Source organism: Calonectris borealis, chromosome 3 (genome assembly GCF_964195595.1).
Source record: "Calonectris borealis chromosome 3, bCalBor7.hap1.2, whole genome shotgun sequence".
NCBI classification, from domain to species: domain Eukaryota; kingdom Metazoa; phylum Chordata; class Aves; order Procellariiformes; family Procellariidae; genus Calonectris; species Calonectris borealis.
In genome coordinates this window covers 116,543,656-116,557,197 of record NC_134314.1, presented here as the reverse complement: position 1 = coordinate 116,557,197, position 13,542 = coordinate 116,543,656, and the positions used below count along the sequence as shown (strand labels likewise).

The 13,542-nt window shown below is 42.9% G+C and overlaps 1 protein-coding gene across 2 annotated transcripts in view; it reads right to left on the bottom strand.

Annotated features, from left to right (window-relative positions):
- The window catches only part of MRPS5 (mitochondrial ribosomal protein S5), a 67,440-nt gene extending 58,706 nt beyond the window's left edge, over nt 1–8,734 (bottom strand). Inside the window, exon 1 of one of the 2 annotated variants that reach the window (XM_075147547.1) lies at nt 8,720–8,734. Coding sequence is in view for 1 of the 2 variants with exons in the window: in XM_075147544.1 (XP_075003645.1) it covers nt 8,506–8,572 (67 nt within the window). In the remaining variant the exon portion in view is untranslated. Of the gene's footprint in view, nt 1–8,505; nt 8,611–8,719 lie in introns of those variants that run through there. The other variant, XM_075147544.1, reaches the window with a different exon arrangement.
- Nucleotides 8,735–13,542: the final 4,808 nt, after the last annotated feature.

Here is a 13,542-nt window from a genome sequence, read left to right as displayed (position 1 = left end):
GAGAATGCACCCTCAAAACCTAAAAATATTGTTCTAGCAGCAAACCATGCAATAATGTTCCTGGACACAATCAAAAACGATAAATAAATACATCATTAAATACTATGCGCTATGAAAACCAAATCTGAAATCAGCCCAATAATCCTGTTCAATATCTTAATTAATGATATGGATGGTGGGGCAGAGCGTACCCTCAGCAAGTTTGCTGCTGATGATACAAAACTGGGAGGAGTGGCTGATAAATCAGAGGGTCGTGCTGCCATCCAGAAGGACCCTGACAGGCTGGAGAAAGAAACCTGACAGGCTGACAGGAACCTCATGAAGTTCAACAATGGCTGCAAAGTCCTGCACCTGGGTAGGAACCGCATGCACCAACACATCCTGGGGGCTGAACGGCTGGAAAGCAGCTTGGCAGAAAAAGGCCTGGAGCGTCCTGGTCCACCAAGTTGACCATGAGCCAGCAACGTGCTCTTGCACAAAAAAAGGCCAACAGCATCCTGGGCTGCATTAGGAGGACTCTTGCGAGTGGGTTGAGGGAGGTGATCCTTCCCCTCTACTCAGCACTGGTGAGACACACCTGGAGCACTGTGTCCAGTTCTGGGCTCCCCAGTACAAGAGAGACTTGGACATGCTGAAGAATTGAACATTAGGGAAAGGTTCTTCACTGAGAAGGTGGTTGACCACTTGAACAAGCTCCCCACAGAAGTGGTCATGGCATCAAGCCTGTCAGAGTTCAAGGAATGTCTGGGCGACGCTCTTAGTCATATGGTTTAGTTTTAGGTAATCCTGCGAGGAGCAGGGAGTCGGACTCGATGATCCTTATGGGTCCCTTCCAACTTCAGATATTCTATGATTCTATGAGAAAGTCCAGCGAAGGGTCACGAAGATGATTAAGGGACTGGAGCATTTCTCATAAGAGGAGCATCTGAGAGAGCTGGGACTGTTTAGCCCAGAGAAAAGCAGGCTCAGGAAGGATCTTACCTACGTACATAAATATCTGAAAGGAGAGTATAAAGAAGACTGAGCCAGGCTCTTCTCATTGGTGCCCAGTGACAGGACAAGAGGCAATGGGCATAAATTTAAAACCACAAAATTCCATCTGAACATAAGAAAACATTCTTTGTTACTCTCAGCTGAACATGGTCCTGGGTAATCTACTCTAGTTGACCTTGCTCTGAGCAGGGAAGGTGAACTAGATGATCTCCAGAGGCTTCCAACCTCAACTATTCTGTGAATTCATAAACCTGACTTACTCTAGCATCCTGAAAGGAGAATGTACCTCCAGAAGTACCTTCCTCATGGCCCTCCGGATTTGATTAGCTAGCCAATTACACATGCTCTTATCTCCAGAACAGATTACTTCAATACAGCATACATGGTGGTGCGTTTTCTGCCAGGTGGCTCAGCTTATGCAGAAAGGTTAATATTCTATTAGCCAGTTATAACTGCTAAGGCTCAGGTGCTTACCTACAATAATGAAAGCAAGATATACTTTCATTTATTGACCAGCACAGAGAGGCGGTTCTTCAGAAGTAAGGAATCCATATTTTTCCTACTTACATAATCAATCAAACCAAACAGCAAAAGGGCTATACTACCTTGAAATCAATTATTCAGCATGTTATTCAGAAAATGATAATAAATTAAAAAAAAAATTAAATCAACTTCTTCCTAAACTACATTTAAATTCAATCTTTTCAGCTAGATTTTAAAAGCAGAAAATAAGCATGACTTTTGTCATGTTCTGTTACCATCCAGTATCAATAAAACAACAATCCATTTTTTTAAGTCTGGACAATAGCTCCTTCTAGGCAAATAACAATCAGTTCAGTTAACTGGGGCAATGTAGCAGGAAGTTCTAAAAAATTCCTCTCAAAGTAGTCTTAAAATGTAAATTTATCATCATTTATTCCTATGAAAAGTTAAAGTTGACAATAAAACTCTATTACGAAAATTTAGTGAAAAATTGTTAATTTTCACAAAATAAAAAGCTGCCTAGAAATAAAAAAGCAAAAAATAGGAATAGAATATTCTTAAATATCTGGTTAAATTCACAGAGAATACAGAACATATCACTGAGTCATAGTATGAGACACATACAAACAATATGCTATTCACTACTCAAACACTTCAAGCTGCTACTGAACTAGCAGTCACTCCTAATACAAACTACATACACAACGCTAATGATAACTCTATAAGCACACACACTTTTTGAGCTGTTTTATGTTTTTAATATGCATTTAATGACAAACTGTTAATCTACAAGATTAAATTAACAGTTCATTTGAGAATAATTTTCACAAAAATTATGTGCGGTATTAATATATTTTTTTGAATGGTATGCAATTAAACAAATTATTTTAAAAAAATAACATCACATATCTACAACTAATTTAAAATTGCACAGTGTGGCAGTATTTATAATTTCCCTTGTTGCACCCTTTAATTGCCTACAGCTGGAAATTGCTTGCAAAATCTAATCCTGTCTTCTTCACACACTTACAAATTTTGTCATATCTCAAACATGACTTGAAGTGGCACACTTTTCCCCAGTTCACATACTTCTTGTTGGCCTATAAATGATCTTTTCATATACATGAGCATACCTACTGATAATTTCCTTGGACAAGCTTCTTTTAATACAAAGACTTAATAACTCCTAGTTCTTAACACCTTTTTGAGAAAAATGAGAAAAAAAAAATCTGGACAGTTATGAACAGATGCATTGGTTCAGGCTAGTGGCCTAAGTAGCTCAGTATTCTGTCTCCAGTAAGCACTATAAACAGCTGCCTGGGGAAGAGTAAAAAGTGAGTGAATAGGTACAATACTGTCCTCCTCTGTATTTTCTCAGTCTCTGACTACTTTCAGTATAGGTGATTTCCTCAGAACCATGCAGAATCTTGCACCCACAACACTCCTTGGTAAGGAGTTCCACACATCTACTTCTCACCACATAACGAACCAGATGCTTTTTTTATTATTATTATTATTTTCAGCCTGTCTTTTATTAGCTCCATGGCCTAGTTGTCAGACTGGAAGAGAAAGTCAATTCCTATCCACTCCACATGTGATCTAGCGGATTTCCCTCATACTTCTCCAGGAAGCCTTTTCCAGGTTAAATGCTGGACTGATGTCTTGCGACCAGCAAAAGACACATCAACAAAGTAGAAAAAAAAATGCATGGTTTCTTTCACAGTTCTGTAATACAAAAGCACATTCTAAATTCTCTGCCTAAGAAAAAATACACTCATTTGGAAAACAAAACATAAGAGTATTAGTTTACTTCACTATCAAAAATATTTGCAATGCAATTTGCTTTTGGTTGTTTGTTTTACTCCTACTTTCATTAGCAAAAAAAGGTTCCACATTCTAAATACCATCTCCTTCTGAAATTATGATGGAAAGCTGAAAAAAGTCTATAAAGAAGCAATGAAGTCAGGACAAAATGACAAAAGTAAGAATAATAAAGAGACAGTGGAATCAGATGAGTAACTGCTGCAGAAATAAAATTCTGCAGAATGGCTGGGGCACAGAAGAGGAGAAAAAGTCAAATGTCAGAAAAAGCAGCAGCCAAATAAACACTGGTGTGAGAGAAAAAGGTCAGAAGACCTTCAACCGATCTCAAGAAGTCTGGTGATCCAAAGCTATTTTAAAAAAGTACTACAACATCCAACTATTACAATTCATAATAGAAGTTGTTAAAGCTCAGGGCGAGATCCTGGCTCCACCGAAACCAGTGACAAATCTCCTATTTTCTTTACAGATTCAATCTTTTTTAAAGTGAGAGCAATTTATACTTTTAAGACTGGCAGCGAGAGAATACCAGTTCTGAGCTGGCAATCAAAATTATACATCTAGGAAAGCCCAGGGGCTCTGTTGACCATATTCTGGACATGAGATGAGACTGTTTTGGTCTCTGAATTGCAGCAGGACAAAAGAGGGAGGAGGAAGACATGGCAAAAAAAAAAACCAAATCCACATGATTCCCAAAGTCTGAAACACTGAGTGCTGGTATTTAATAAAGTACACCCACACACTTCTGTACACATACTGCTACCAAGGGAATAGACACTTTGAAAGGAGAGCAAAGAATAAAATATTTATGGAATGTAATCAGTTTGAAATGTCACATCTCAATAAAACAGCATTTTGACATGTAAGTATGTACAGTTAATGCACCATATCCTCCATTTCCCATACATCCTCCAAACATCCGTATGGGATTTTTATTTAAAAACTAAAATGTCTCTTACAATAAGCTATTCAAAACTGAATCGTTTGTAAAAGCAAGACAGGTCATGAATGCTGGACTGATGTCTTGCGACCAGCAAAAGACACATCAACAAAGCAGAAAAAAAAATGCATGCTTACTATATTTAAGTCATGCTCTGCACTAACATAAAATTAACACCTCACTGATACTTACTTCCCTGCTATAAACATTACAATTAAAACCCTGCACTGACTTTTAAGTGTGTCCTTCGCTGGCTAAATACAAAATTTTATATCAGTATAAATATACATATATTCAGCACTAAAAATTCACTTAACAAAACCACTATAAAACCATTTTATTCTTCTCACAAGATGCAACAGAATAATGAATCTCAAGATAGGTGGAAAAGTAAACCTAACGGGTTAACAGTCTTATTTCTGCAAACTTTAAATCCCTAACAGTTTTCTTTCTAACACTCACCCTAGTTCATATACAAGTCTACTACTTTACTGTACCCATTTCATTATAACTTTCCTAACCCTTATTTCAGTTACATACTGGTTTAATATGCCACCTTTAGAAGATTTATGCACACGGGCAGCATCTGCCACCACAGACGATGCCCAAAATTGGCATGCATTGCCATTTGCTTGCTATATCACCTAACATTCTGAAAAACAGCAGGCATGCTGAACATGCACATATTTACTTTACTAGTGAATGCAGTGTTCAGCAAGCCTGAGTGCTAATTTTATTTTTTTTAAACAATTGGCAACAATTTAATAATCCCCTCTACTCCTGTAATTATTTTCCACAGGAATTAAATACTGAAAACTGTTCTTACTCAGTTCTATACCTAAGAGAAAGAAACACTGCATGAAGTTGATTTCAGCAGTGAGAACTGCATTGTAAAAAAACTTTTAAAAAGAGCCATCAAGATGCTTATTGTGTGGTTATAATTAGAACTTTGGAAAAATTGCCCGAGTATAGTTCCAGACATACATATGGGAGGCTCTAGGCTGAAATAATCACAAAATTCTCAAAAGGTTTATGTACAAGAAAACAGAGATGTTCTGATTAAATTCCAAATTGCAGTTCTGAAGATATCAAGCGCTATTAACTTAGCCTCTAATGGGCAATGAAGTTTGGGGGTTTTTTGCCTGTTTTTTCCGTTTAACATTTTGCTTGCTGCTTTTTATTCAAATGAAACTGTTATGCACAGAAATAACACATCATACAAACAATTGCAACAGGGAAGACACTTCAGAATCGTTACTATTTTTTTCATATTATCTCATAAGTGCTCAAAAAAGGCCCATGTAGTAATGAAATCTTTGCACTGATACAAACTGCTTTTTAAAAAACCTTGCAGCTACCTTGGAAAAATTTCAATGTGAAGAACTTAATTTCTCAATCTAAACCCATGCATTTAAAATCATAGCATACGGAAAGGGTCACTATCTACCTGGGCTAAGCATGGAACACAAAGATAATCAAATCAGAAAGAGTTAAGAGGGTCACATCTTAAAAGACACAGATTATTTTACTAAATTATTTAGGAGCAGTTGCAGCCTTTTACTTTTCCTGGTCTACTTGCATGAAATATTTTTTTTTTTTTTTTAGGATATACTCTGTGACTAGACAGTGAAAATGTTTCCCTCCACCAAGGAAACACCACTGGCCTGCTTTCAAACCTCCCTGAATGCTCAGGCTTTAATTGCAGTTTGGTTACAGAATGGGCATCACTTCATTACAGATTGCCCTGAGGAAGAAAAGAGACCAGAAATTCATTAACTGCTTAGATTATTTTTTGTAGGAGTTGAGGCAAGGAAGTTTTTAGAGGGCTGTAGAAGCTAAAAAGAGCTATAGAACTTTATTTTGCCTTTGATGATGGGGGAGAAAGAAGGGACATCCTCTGCTGAAAGCAAAAAACATGCCCAGCTTCCAGGTGTTCTAATACCAAGCTTGAATATACTTTTACCAATGTAATCTGGCCCTTCTTCCCACCTCAGTCACCAGCTTTGCCTGGAGAACACACAGGCATTAATGTAGTTCATTACGACTCTTGCCTAGAACTTAAGTGCATACAAGCTACCTAGGCTGTAAAAAGGATTCTGAGACAGGTTCACCAAGATTTATTAGCAGGGTGCACAGCTGATGGCATACAATGACTAACGATGGAAGTCACTTTGGAGGAAAAGTGAAAACAAAAGGAGACAGAAAGATATAACATGTCCCAAGGCAGTCTCCAGTGCTGCAGATGATTTCCCCCAGTAAGAATTTCCCACAGTACACATATACTTTTCATCAGGACCCTTTTAGACTCCCCACTGCATACATGCAGGCTGGCTGGCTGTTCAGCACTGTGAAGGCATGTCATGGCATCCCCTAATGGATCCAAAACCTACAACCCAGAGGAAAGCAAAGGGAATAAGAGAAGTTTTTCCGGCTCCTGCCAGTTGCTACCCAGGAGAACCCACCAAACACTACTGGGATTCACAGCTGCAAGGCCATAAGGACAACAGTATGAGAACAAGGGGAAAATACTGCCCCAAAGGCTCTACAACAGTGCCAGGGCAGCTTGGGTGAATGGGGACAGAGCTGCTGAAAGGCAGGCAGCAAAGTTGCAAATGGAGGGCACTTAGCAATATAAAAGGCTAAGGTACCCCTGGCACTGCAATAACTACACCTATACTGCCTTAAGTTTGTGTCAAAACCTCAGTATTCACTGCTTAAAAACACTGTATAATGAAAAGACTTCAATTTTCTCTTATGAGAAGCATGCAGGTCAAAAAAAAAAATCTATATCAAAATTAACTATATATTTAGAAAATGCCACCCAGCAGAAGTTTTCAGTTATACAGTATTATTTCTCATACATCAAAAGACAATTTTCCCAATTTTCTAACCACAATTTTTGAAAGACATATCCAAAGTCAACTCTGATCCTTAGTGGAAAAAATATACATGTTCTCCCTTCCTCCTAAGAATACTTTAACCTCTACTGGCAAAAATAATACATTTGAGTTTTGAAAAGTGACTGCAGAGGATTAAAATCCAGAAAGAAATGGCTACTGAAGAATCAGAGAAGTCTAGAAAACAAACTTAGATTCCTATCAATTAAAAATGTCCAGGAAGACATAAGAGGAGAAAGGTAGAAAGCATGGGAAGAAAACAATTTGAATTAAAAAGCAAACCACCACCTCATTCCATTATCTTAAGGCATATATTACTGCCCACATTACCTGGATGGCATAACAGATGACTGATACAGGTTTCCAAAGGCACAGCTGGCTTGCCCCAAACCCTGTAATGATGAGTGAAATCTGCATGCCTAAAGCCCATTTATGATTTAGAAGCACGTTTACTGCATGTGAAGAAAGAAATATGGAAACTGCTAAGTAATAACAAAAGCAACCTTGTCCACTGATGACAATGCAAGTGTAAAGCTGGTTATTTCATAAAGTATTTATCATATGTCCTGGAGAATAACACATGCAAGAGCAACTAGGTTCACACTACCTAGCAAAATACAGGCTTTAAAAAAATAACATTTGGTTAGAAAGTCCCATTAGCATTGTTTAGATATAAACCAGAATTCCCACCTAGCTCTTGTAGGACCCAGAGTGATTGAACAGACAAGGGAATGTATGCAACTGTGGTGTGTTCTGATCCATGCACATACAGAGGAGCTCCTGCTTCTCTATGTATTGTTTTCAGGTTAATCACTAGCCATTTAATATGGTGCCACGGTAACCATTGCCAAGTCTCACAGATGGAGCTGAGTCCAACAAACTGCAAGGCACTTTTTCCACACTGGAATTAATACAATGGAGGAAAAATCAGTGCAAGAGCTTATAAAATACAAATATACGCATCCACAGACACCCACGTATGACAACGACCAGCCTCCCTGAAGCACAGACACGCTCTTGATCTCCCTCCGTCCCCCAGCAGCCCTGCCGGTGTAAGCCCAGAGCGGGCAGGCAGCAGGCCGCAGGGGGAGCAGGTTGCTCTTACCACGAAGAGCTCTTACCAGGTCATGCCCCAGAGCTATGGGAAGGCGGCAGGGACATGACATACCCACCTACCGCGCTCACGTGTGTATATACATACACACCTGTATGTATATACGTGCACCCCCCCGGTCTGCGGGGAACCGCTCGGGGCCCTGCCTCCCCTGGCGACTGCCCGGACCAGCCTGTTGCCACGGGAGACGGGCCCGCAAGCGATTACCGCCTCCGCTCCCCGATGAGGCGCCCCGGCACCATACCCTCCCTCATCACCTCGCCACGCCGCTCGGAAGGCACCATAGGCGCACGCCCGGCCGATGGCCACCGCCACCGCCGCCATACTGGCCCCTTCCCCCGCTCCCGGCCACCGTACTTAGCTGCCCCGCGCACTGCCTGATGAGAAAGCGAAGGCAGCGAGTAAACACCTCGGGGGAAAACTAGAGAGGAGCGGCGAAAACCAACGGCTGACACTCGGCTGAAGCCTTACTGAAACACTTTCACCGCCCCGGTCCCTTCCCGCGAGCAGTTAATGGCTCAACAGGCAAGCGACCGAACAGCCCCGTAGTAAAAGCCCGTCGCAGGACCCCAACGGTCGCCGAGGCGCTTCCCGACGTCGGTGTGGGACCGCCTCGGGGCGGGGCCAGGCGGCGGCGGCGCTCGAGGCCGCGACGGCGGTTGGGCGGGCGCCGCGCGCTGGCTGCCTTCTGCCGTCCGGCCCGGCCCGGCTCGGCTCCGGCGAGGCCCTCGGCGTGAGGGAGCTGGAGTAGATAGCCGTCCGCTCGTACCTCTGCGTCTGCTGCCCTCCCAACCGCCGGTGCCGTCAACTGTGGGGGTGGGCTATGGATGCAGGTGGGGGCTCACCGGTGCGGTGCTGCGCTGGGGCTGGTGCCGGGCTCTGCCCAAAACCGAAGCTGGCACGAACACCAGGGCGGCAGCTCTGCCTGGAGCCCGTACAGCTTTCCTAGGAGTTAGGATCTCTTTCCCGGTGGTTCCACTCCGCTTTCACACACCTGCGGTGCAGTGGGCTGTGCAGTGCTCCTGGGGCACGGGGGCTCGGTTGTCTCCTCACGGGCAGCTTTTTCCTAGCGGCTTTGCGTTGCTGGTCAGTGGTAGCCAAGGCGTGCTTGCTGTTGAGTGAATGCTGGTGGCCATTTGATCCAGAGGGTGTCCCGATCCAGTGTCGGGAGAGGTTTCAATATGATCCCAAGAGCGAGATTAAGACACAAACGAGGTCAAATGCCGCATATCCTAAACAACTTTTTATTATCAAAAGTGAAAATTAGTAGCGATATCTGATCTGGATAACTCAGAACAAAGATAAAAATCAAGCAAGCATTTGGGATAGAGTTTCAAGAATAGCCACCACCACGCATCCGTGGCGTCCTGAGGGTCCATCTCTTCCGGTGTTTCGGCGGTGGGCGACGCGCTCCGGAGTCCCCGGTGGGCACCGGGCTAGTTTTGGCAGTCCCTTTTATTCGTGTTCAAGGGCCGTAGTTTCCATGGCAACGGGACCTCGGTACATTCCTGTGCTCAACCGAGGCTTGCACACAGCGCAGCCCCTGCAAACCGGACGTCTCCGTGGCCTTGCAAACCGCTTTTATCGTATTCAGAGCAATCTTCAGTCTTTCACACGTATTCAGAGGATACTTTGCTTAGATAAGCAATCTTTGAGATTAATGTTCTAGAGTTCAGTCTTTCACACGTATTCAGAGGATTCTTTGCTTAGATAAGCAATCTTTGAGACAAATGTTCTACAGTTCAGTCTCTCACAGAGGGGCAGGTGAGCTCCAGCAGAAGCTGTTTCCTGCACAGATGAACTTTGCCTGTGACTTAGAAGGCTCCCCTGTGCCTGACCATAATGCTGTCAAACACAGCTTGCAGTCTCCCCACAGCTCTCTTGCTCCCCTGAACTGCAGCTTAAGCACCAAATGTGCTTTAGGAACTGCTCAAGACCCTGAACTCGCTCATACAGCAAGTGTAACAACAAGACCAGGAGGCTCAGCGTGCTGCACAACGTTGTACCCTTCGGTGTACCCTTGGGGCGGGAACCATCTGCTAGTGTCCTGCACAGTGCCTACCACTGTGGCTATGAGGCATTATTATACCAAGAATGAAAAGGCAGAATGCTAGGGGATGAATTCTTGCTTTTTCAGAACAGTTTTTGGGGCAGGGAAAACTTCGCTGGAAATTATTCACAGCAGCTTTTTTCCTTCTTATTTTTCTCCTTCCTGTGCGGCAAAGCCAGTGGAGTTACTGGTCTGACTGCCGTCTTCTGCAATACAGGCATTTTCATATACTGCATTACTGTTCTTCTTCCTGATATACTAGTTCCATTATTAAAGACTACAGTGATAACAAATAGCTTAATTTGCATTAGTGAGCAGAAGCACACGACCTGCAATGTGTCATCCATTCAACATGTAACACAACGATTGCCTTGTACCTTATGGAGCAAAAATACACTGAGAAGCTGTAAAGAAGAATTTCCTGTAGTGTGCTGACAGACCAGCTGCTGGCAGAAAATTGATGCAAGACATAATCTTTTAAACAGGATTTTTATCTTATCTTCAGGCACTTTAAATATGCCCATTCTCACAGCATTAAGATACCACATATTTCAGGACATAACCCTGTCAGTGTCACTAAGGATAAAACCAATTAGTCTCTCATAAATTCCTGCAGATAAGTTCACTGCAGTATTTATTTCCAGTTCTTCCTTTCGGAAGTAATTGTGTAACGGAGAGAATTAAACTCTCTTTTTTATTTATGCACTGGGTGATCTAATGGAAATGCCACTTTCTGCGCATCATTTACTGGAGAGAAAGAATTTGTCGTGTACAAATTTGTTAGATAGAAAAAAAAATGCAGCCAGTGAAATGGCGGTTTAGCAACTGTACCTTGTCACACTGCTACAGCTGGTCAATGCCAGCAGTGTAGAGGTGAGTGTGTTTTGTCTTGTGTCAATGGGAATTGGTTTATGCAGTAGCCAGTCTCTCAGTATGCTACACAGACTACAAAAGATGGAGAAAAAGTAATATGCAGTCCTGAAAGCCTGCATGGAGTTCACTACTGGTCATTCAGCTTCAAGATCCAACTCAAAGAGGACAAATTTCCTCCTTTGTGGGAGTTGTTTATTCCAATTATTTTTCTCCCCCCCGCCCTAAAAATGGACCTACATTTTAAGAAAAGTCTTCCCAAAAGGCTAAATCATCTTGGAGCAAAACGGAACTTCCAAGTCTGAAAAGTTAACGAAGTTCTGAATTGACTCAGAATGGTTTTGCAGTTGGGGGCTTGCTGGTTTCACTCAGACCCTCCTAAAAAAATCTGGTTCCATTAGCTCTGAACTATTATTATATTACCTGCTTGAAAAGTTCTCTCCCTAGAACTGGAAATAGCATGCTAAGTCTCCCCATGTGCCCTGAGCTCCACAGAGACCCAAATAGGCTGCAAAAGTCTTTGTGTTAGGGCTGGGGCCCCAGAAAAGCACCTAGTGCTAGTACTTGGATGCTGTGCAAGAAGCTGGTGTGGGTGATGCCATGAGAAGCTAGAGAGAGAGCAGATTACCTGAGCCGTTGGTAGCACCTGGTTAGCACCAGCATAGCGCTGTCGTGGCAGGCAGGAAAGGATGTACGCGTGGTGGGGAAAAGGAACCAGAGGGGTGATCAGCCCAGAAGGGGGAACAACTAATTGTTAAAACACCATGGTGCAGCCACCATTCTCCCGTGGTGAGAAGCTAGGTGGAAAAAGCCCCACTCCAGAGTATCCATCAGGCAGCCTGGTGCTTTTAGAATCGCACTGCACTCCTGTGAGACACATATCTGCTCTGTCCAGCATTGGAATGCTTTCAGCAAGTGATGTTATCAGCTATTTCTTTGCTGTCTCAGTGTAGAGAAAAATGCCATCATATCTGATAACCTACCAGAACTGAAAACAATTACAGTAAGCCTACTGTCTGGGCAGGCTGTCATTTACATTTTGGAGCAAACCTTATTTGCTCCAATTTTTTCACCAGTGATAACTGTTTTACTTGGCAGTAAAATAGATTTGAACCAGTATTAGTCATTGATGTGTGAATAGTGCTGCCACTGGGAGGGACAGCAGGCTGATAATGGACCATTCAAAGGCAGGCTGCCTGCTCCAATGAAGGATGAATAGTGCGCTCTAACGCCAGCAGACAAAAATTTCAGAGGAGATGTGGTTTTGATTAGGGTTTTCCTATCTTTGAATAATAGCAAAGTCTCAATCTAGCTCATTTGTTTCAGCAAGACTGATAATTTCTAACAACTGATAACATAAACACTGTTTTTTTGCCTGGCTCATTGCCTGTAAATCTCTATTGTTTAAAGTTACTCCCCAATGTATGCTTTCCCATTGTAAAAGCAATGTCAACTAAATACTGCTTTGGCTCCTCCTTGATAGGAACTTCTGATGTGCAAGAAGAAACATCTCTAAAGAAGAGGAGCTCTGAGACCTAGTGGAGTCAGGACTTCACTCACTTTGGGTCAGCTTCAGCAGGGAAGAGGCTGGTGTCTTGAAGAGTTTCTGATAAATAAGTTTCCAAAATAGCAGAACTGGCTGTTTGGCATAGGCACTCCGCTGTCCCAGGGAAAATCAGCCAGACCTGGCTCCCAGGGCTCAAGGTGAGAAAGACAGCACAGGCAGTTGTGGGTGGCCTTATAATGTGGAAGCCTCAGGAGTATTTAGCTGTTTAGCAACTAATGCTAAGAAATGCATTTTTAAAAAGGAGTAGGAAGATCCTCCAGGAGTGGTGGAAACAGCTGTGTGCCAGGGAACAGTAACACCCCCCCCAGGTAGAGGAGATACAAGCTTTTGTACCCTTCTTACCTACCTGGGCCACTGGATAGTGAGGAACCAGGGAGCTTTCAGCCCAGATGCCCACCTTGATCCCAGGCCTTGGTGGCACATGGAAGGGGCCCCATTCCCAGCTTCCTTGCTAAGGGCCAAATCAGCCCCGCTCTGCAAACACAATAGCCAGTTGCCAGTGTTGCCTAGGGGAGGGTTGCCAGGAGAATGCATAATACATTCTCCATGGAAACCTGCGTTTTAACAGTTTGCTTTTGTACATGTTGGGGACTGACAAGCACTGTCAAGGATCCTCTTTCAGGAAGGTGTCATTAAAAATGCCAGAGCAAGGCCATCAGCAATAGCCGTGAGGGCATGACGGTGTACCTGCCAGATTGCTGCTGCCTTTTACTACCAGAGTGTTTTTAGGGTGTCTGCCAAAACCTCGTGTTTCTCCTCAGCCTGTCAGGAGTAACTGTGGCACACCATCTCCCGGGTGGTCACTCC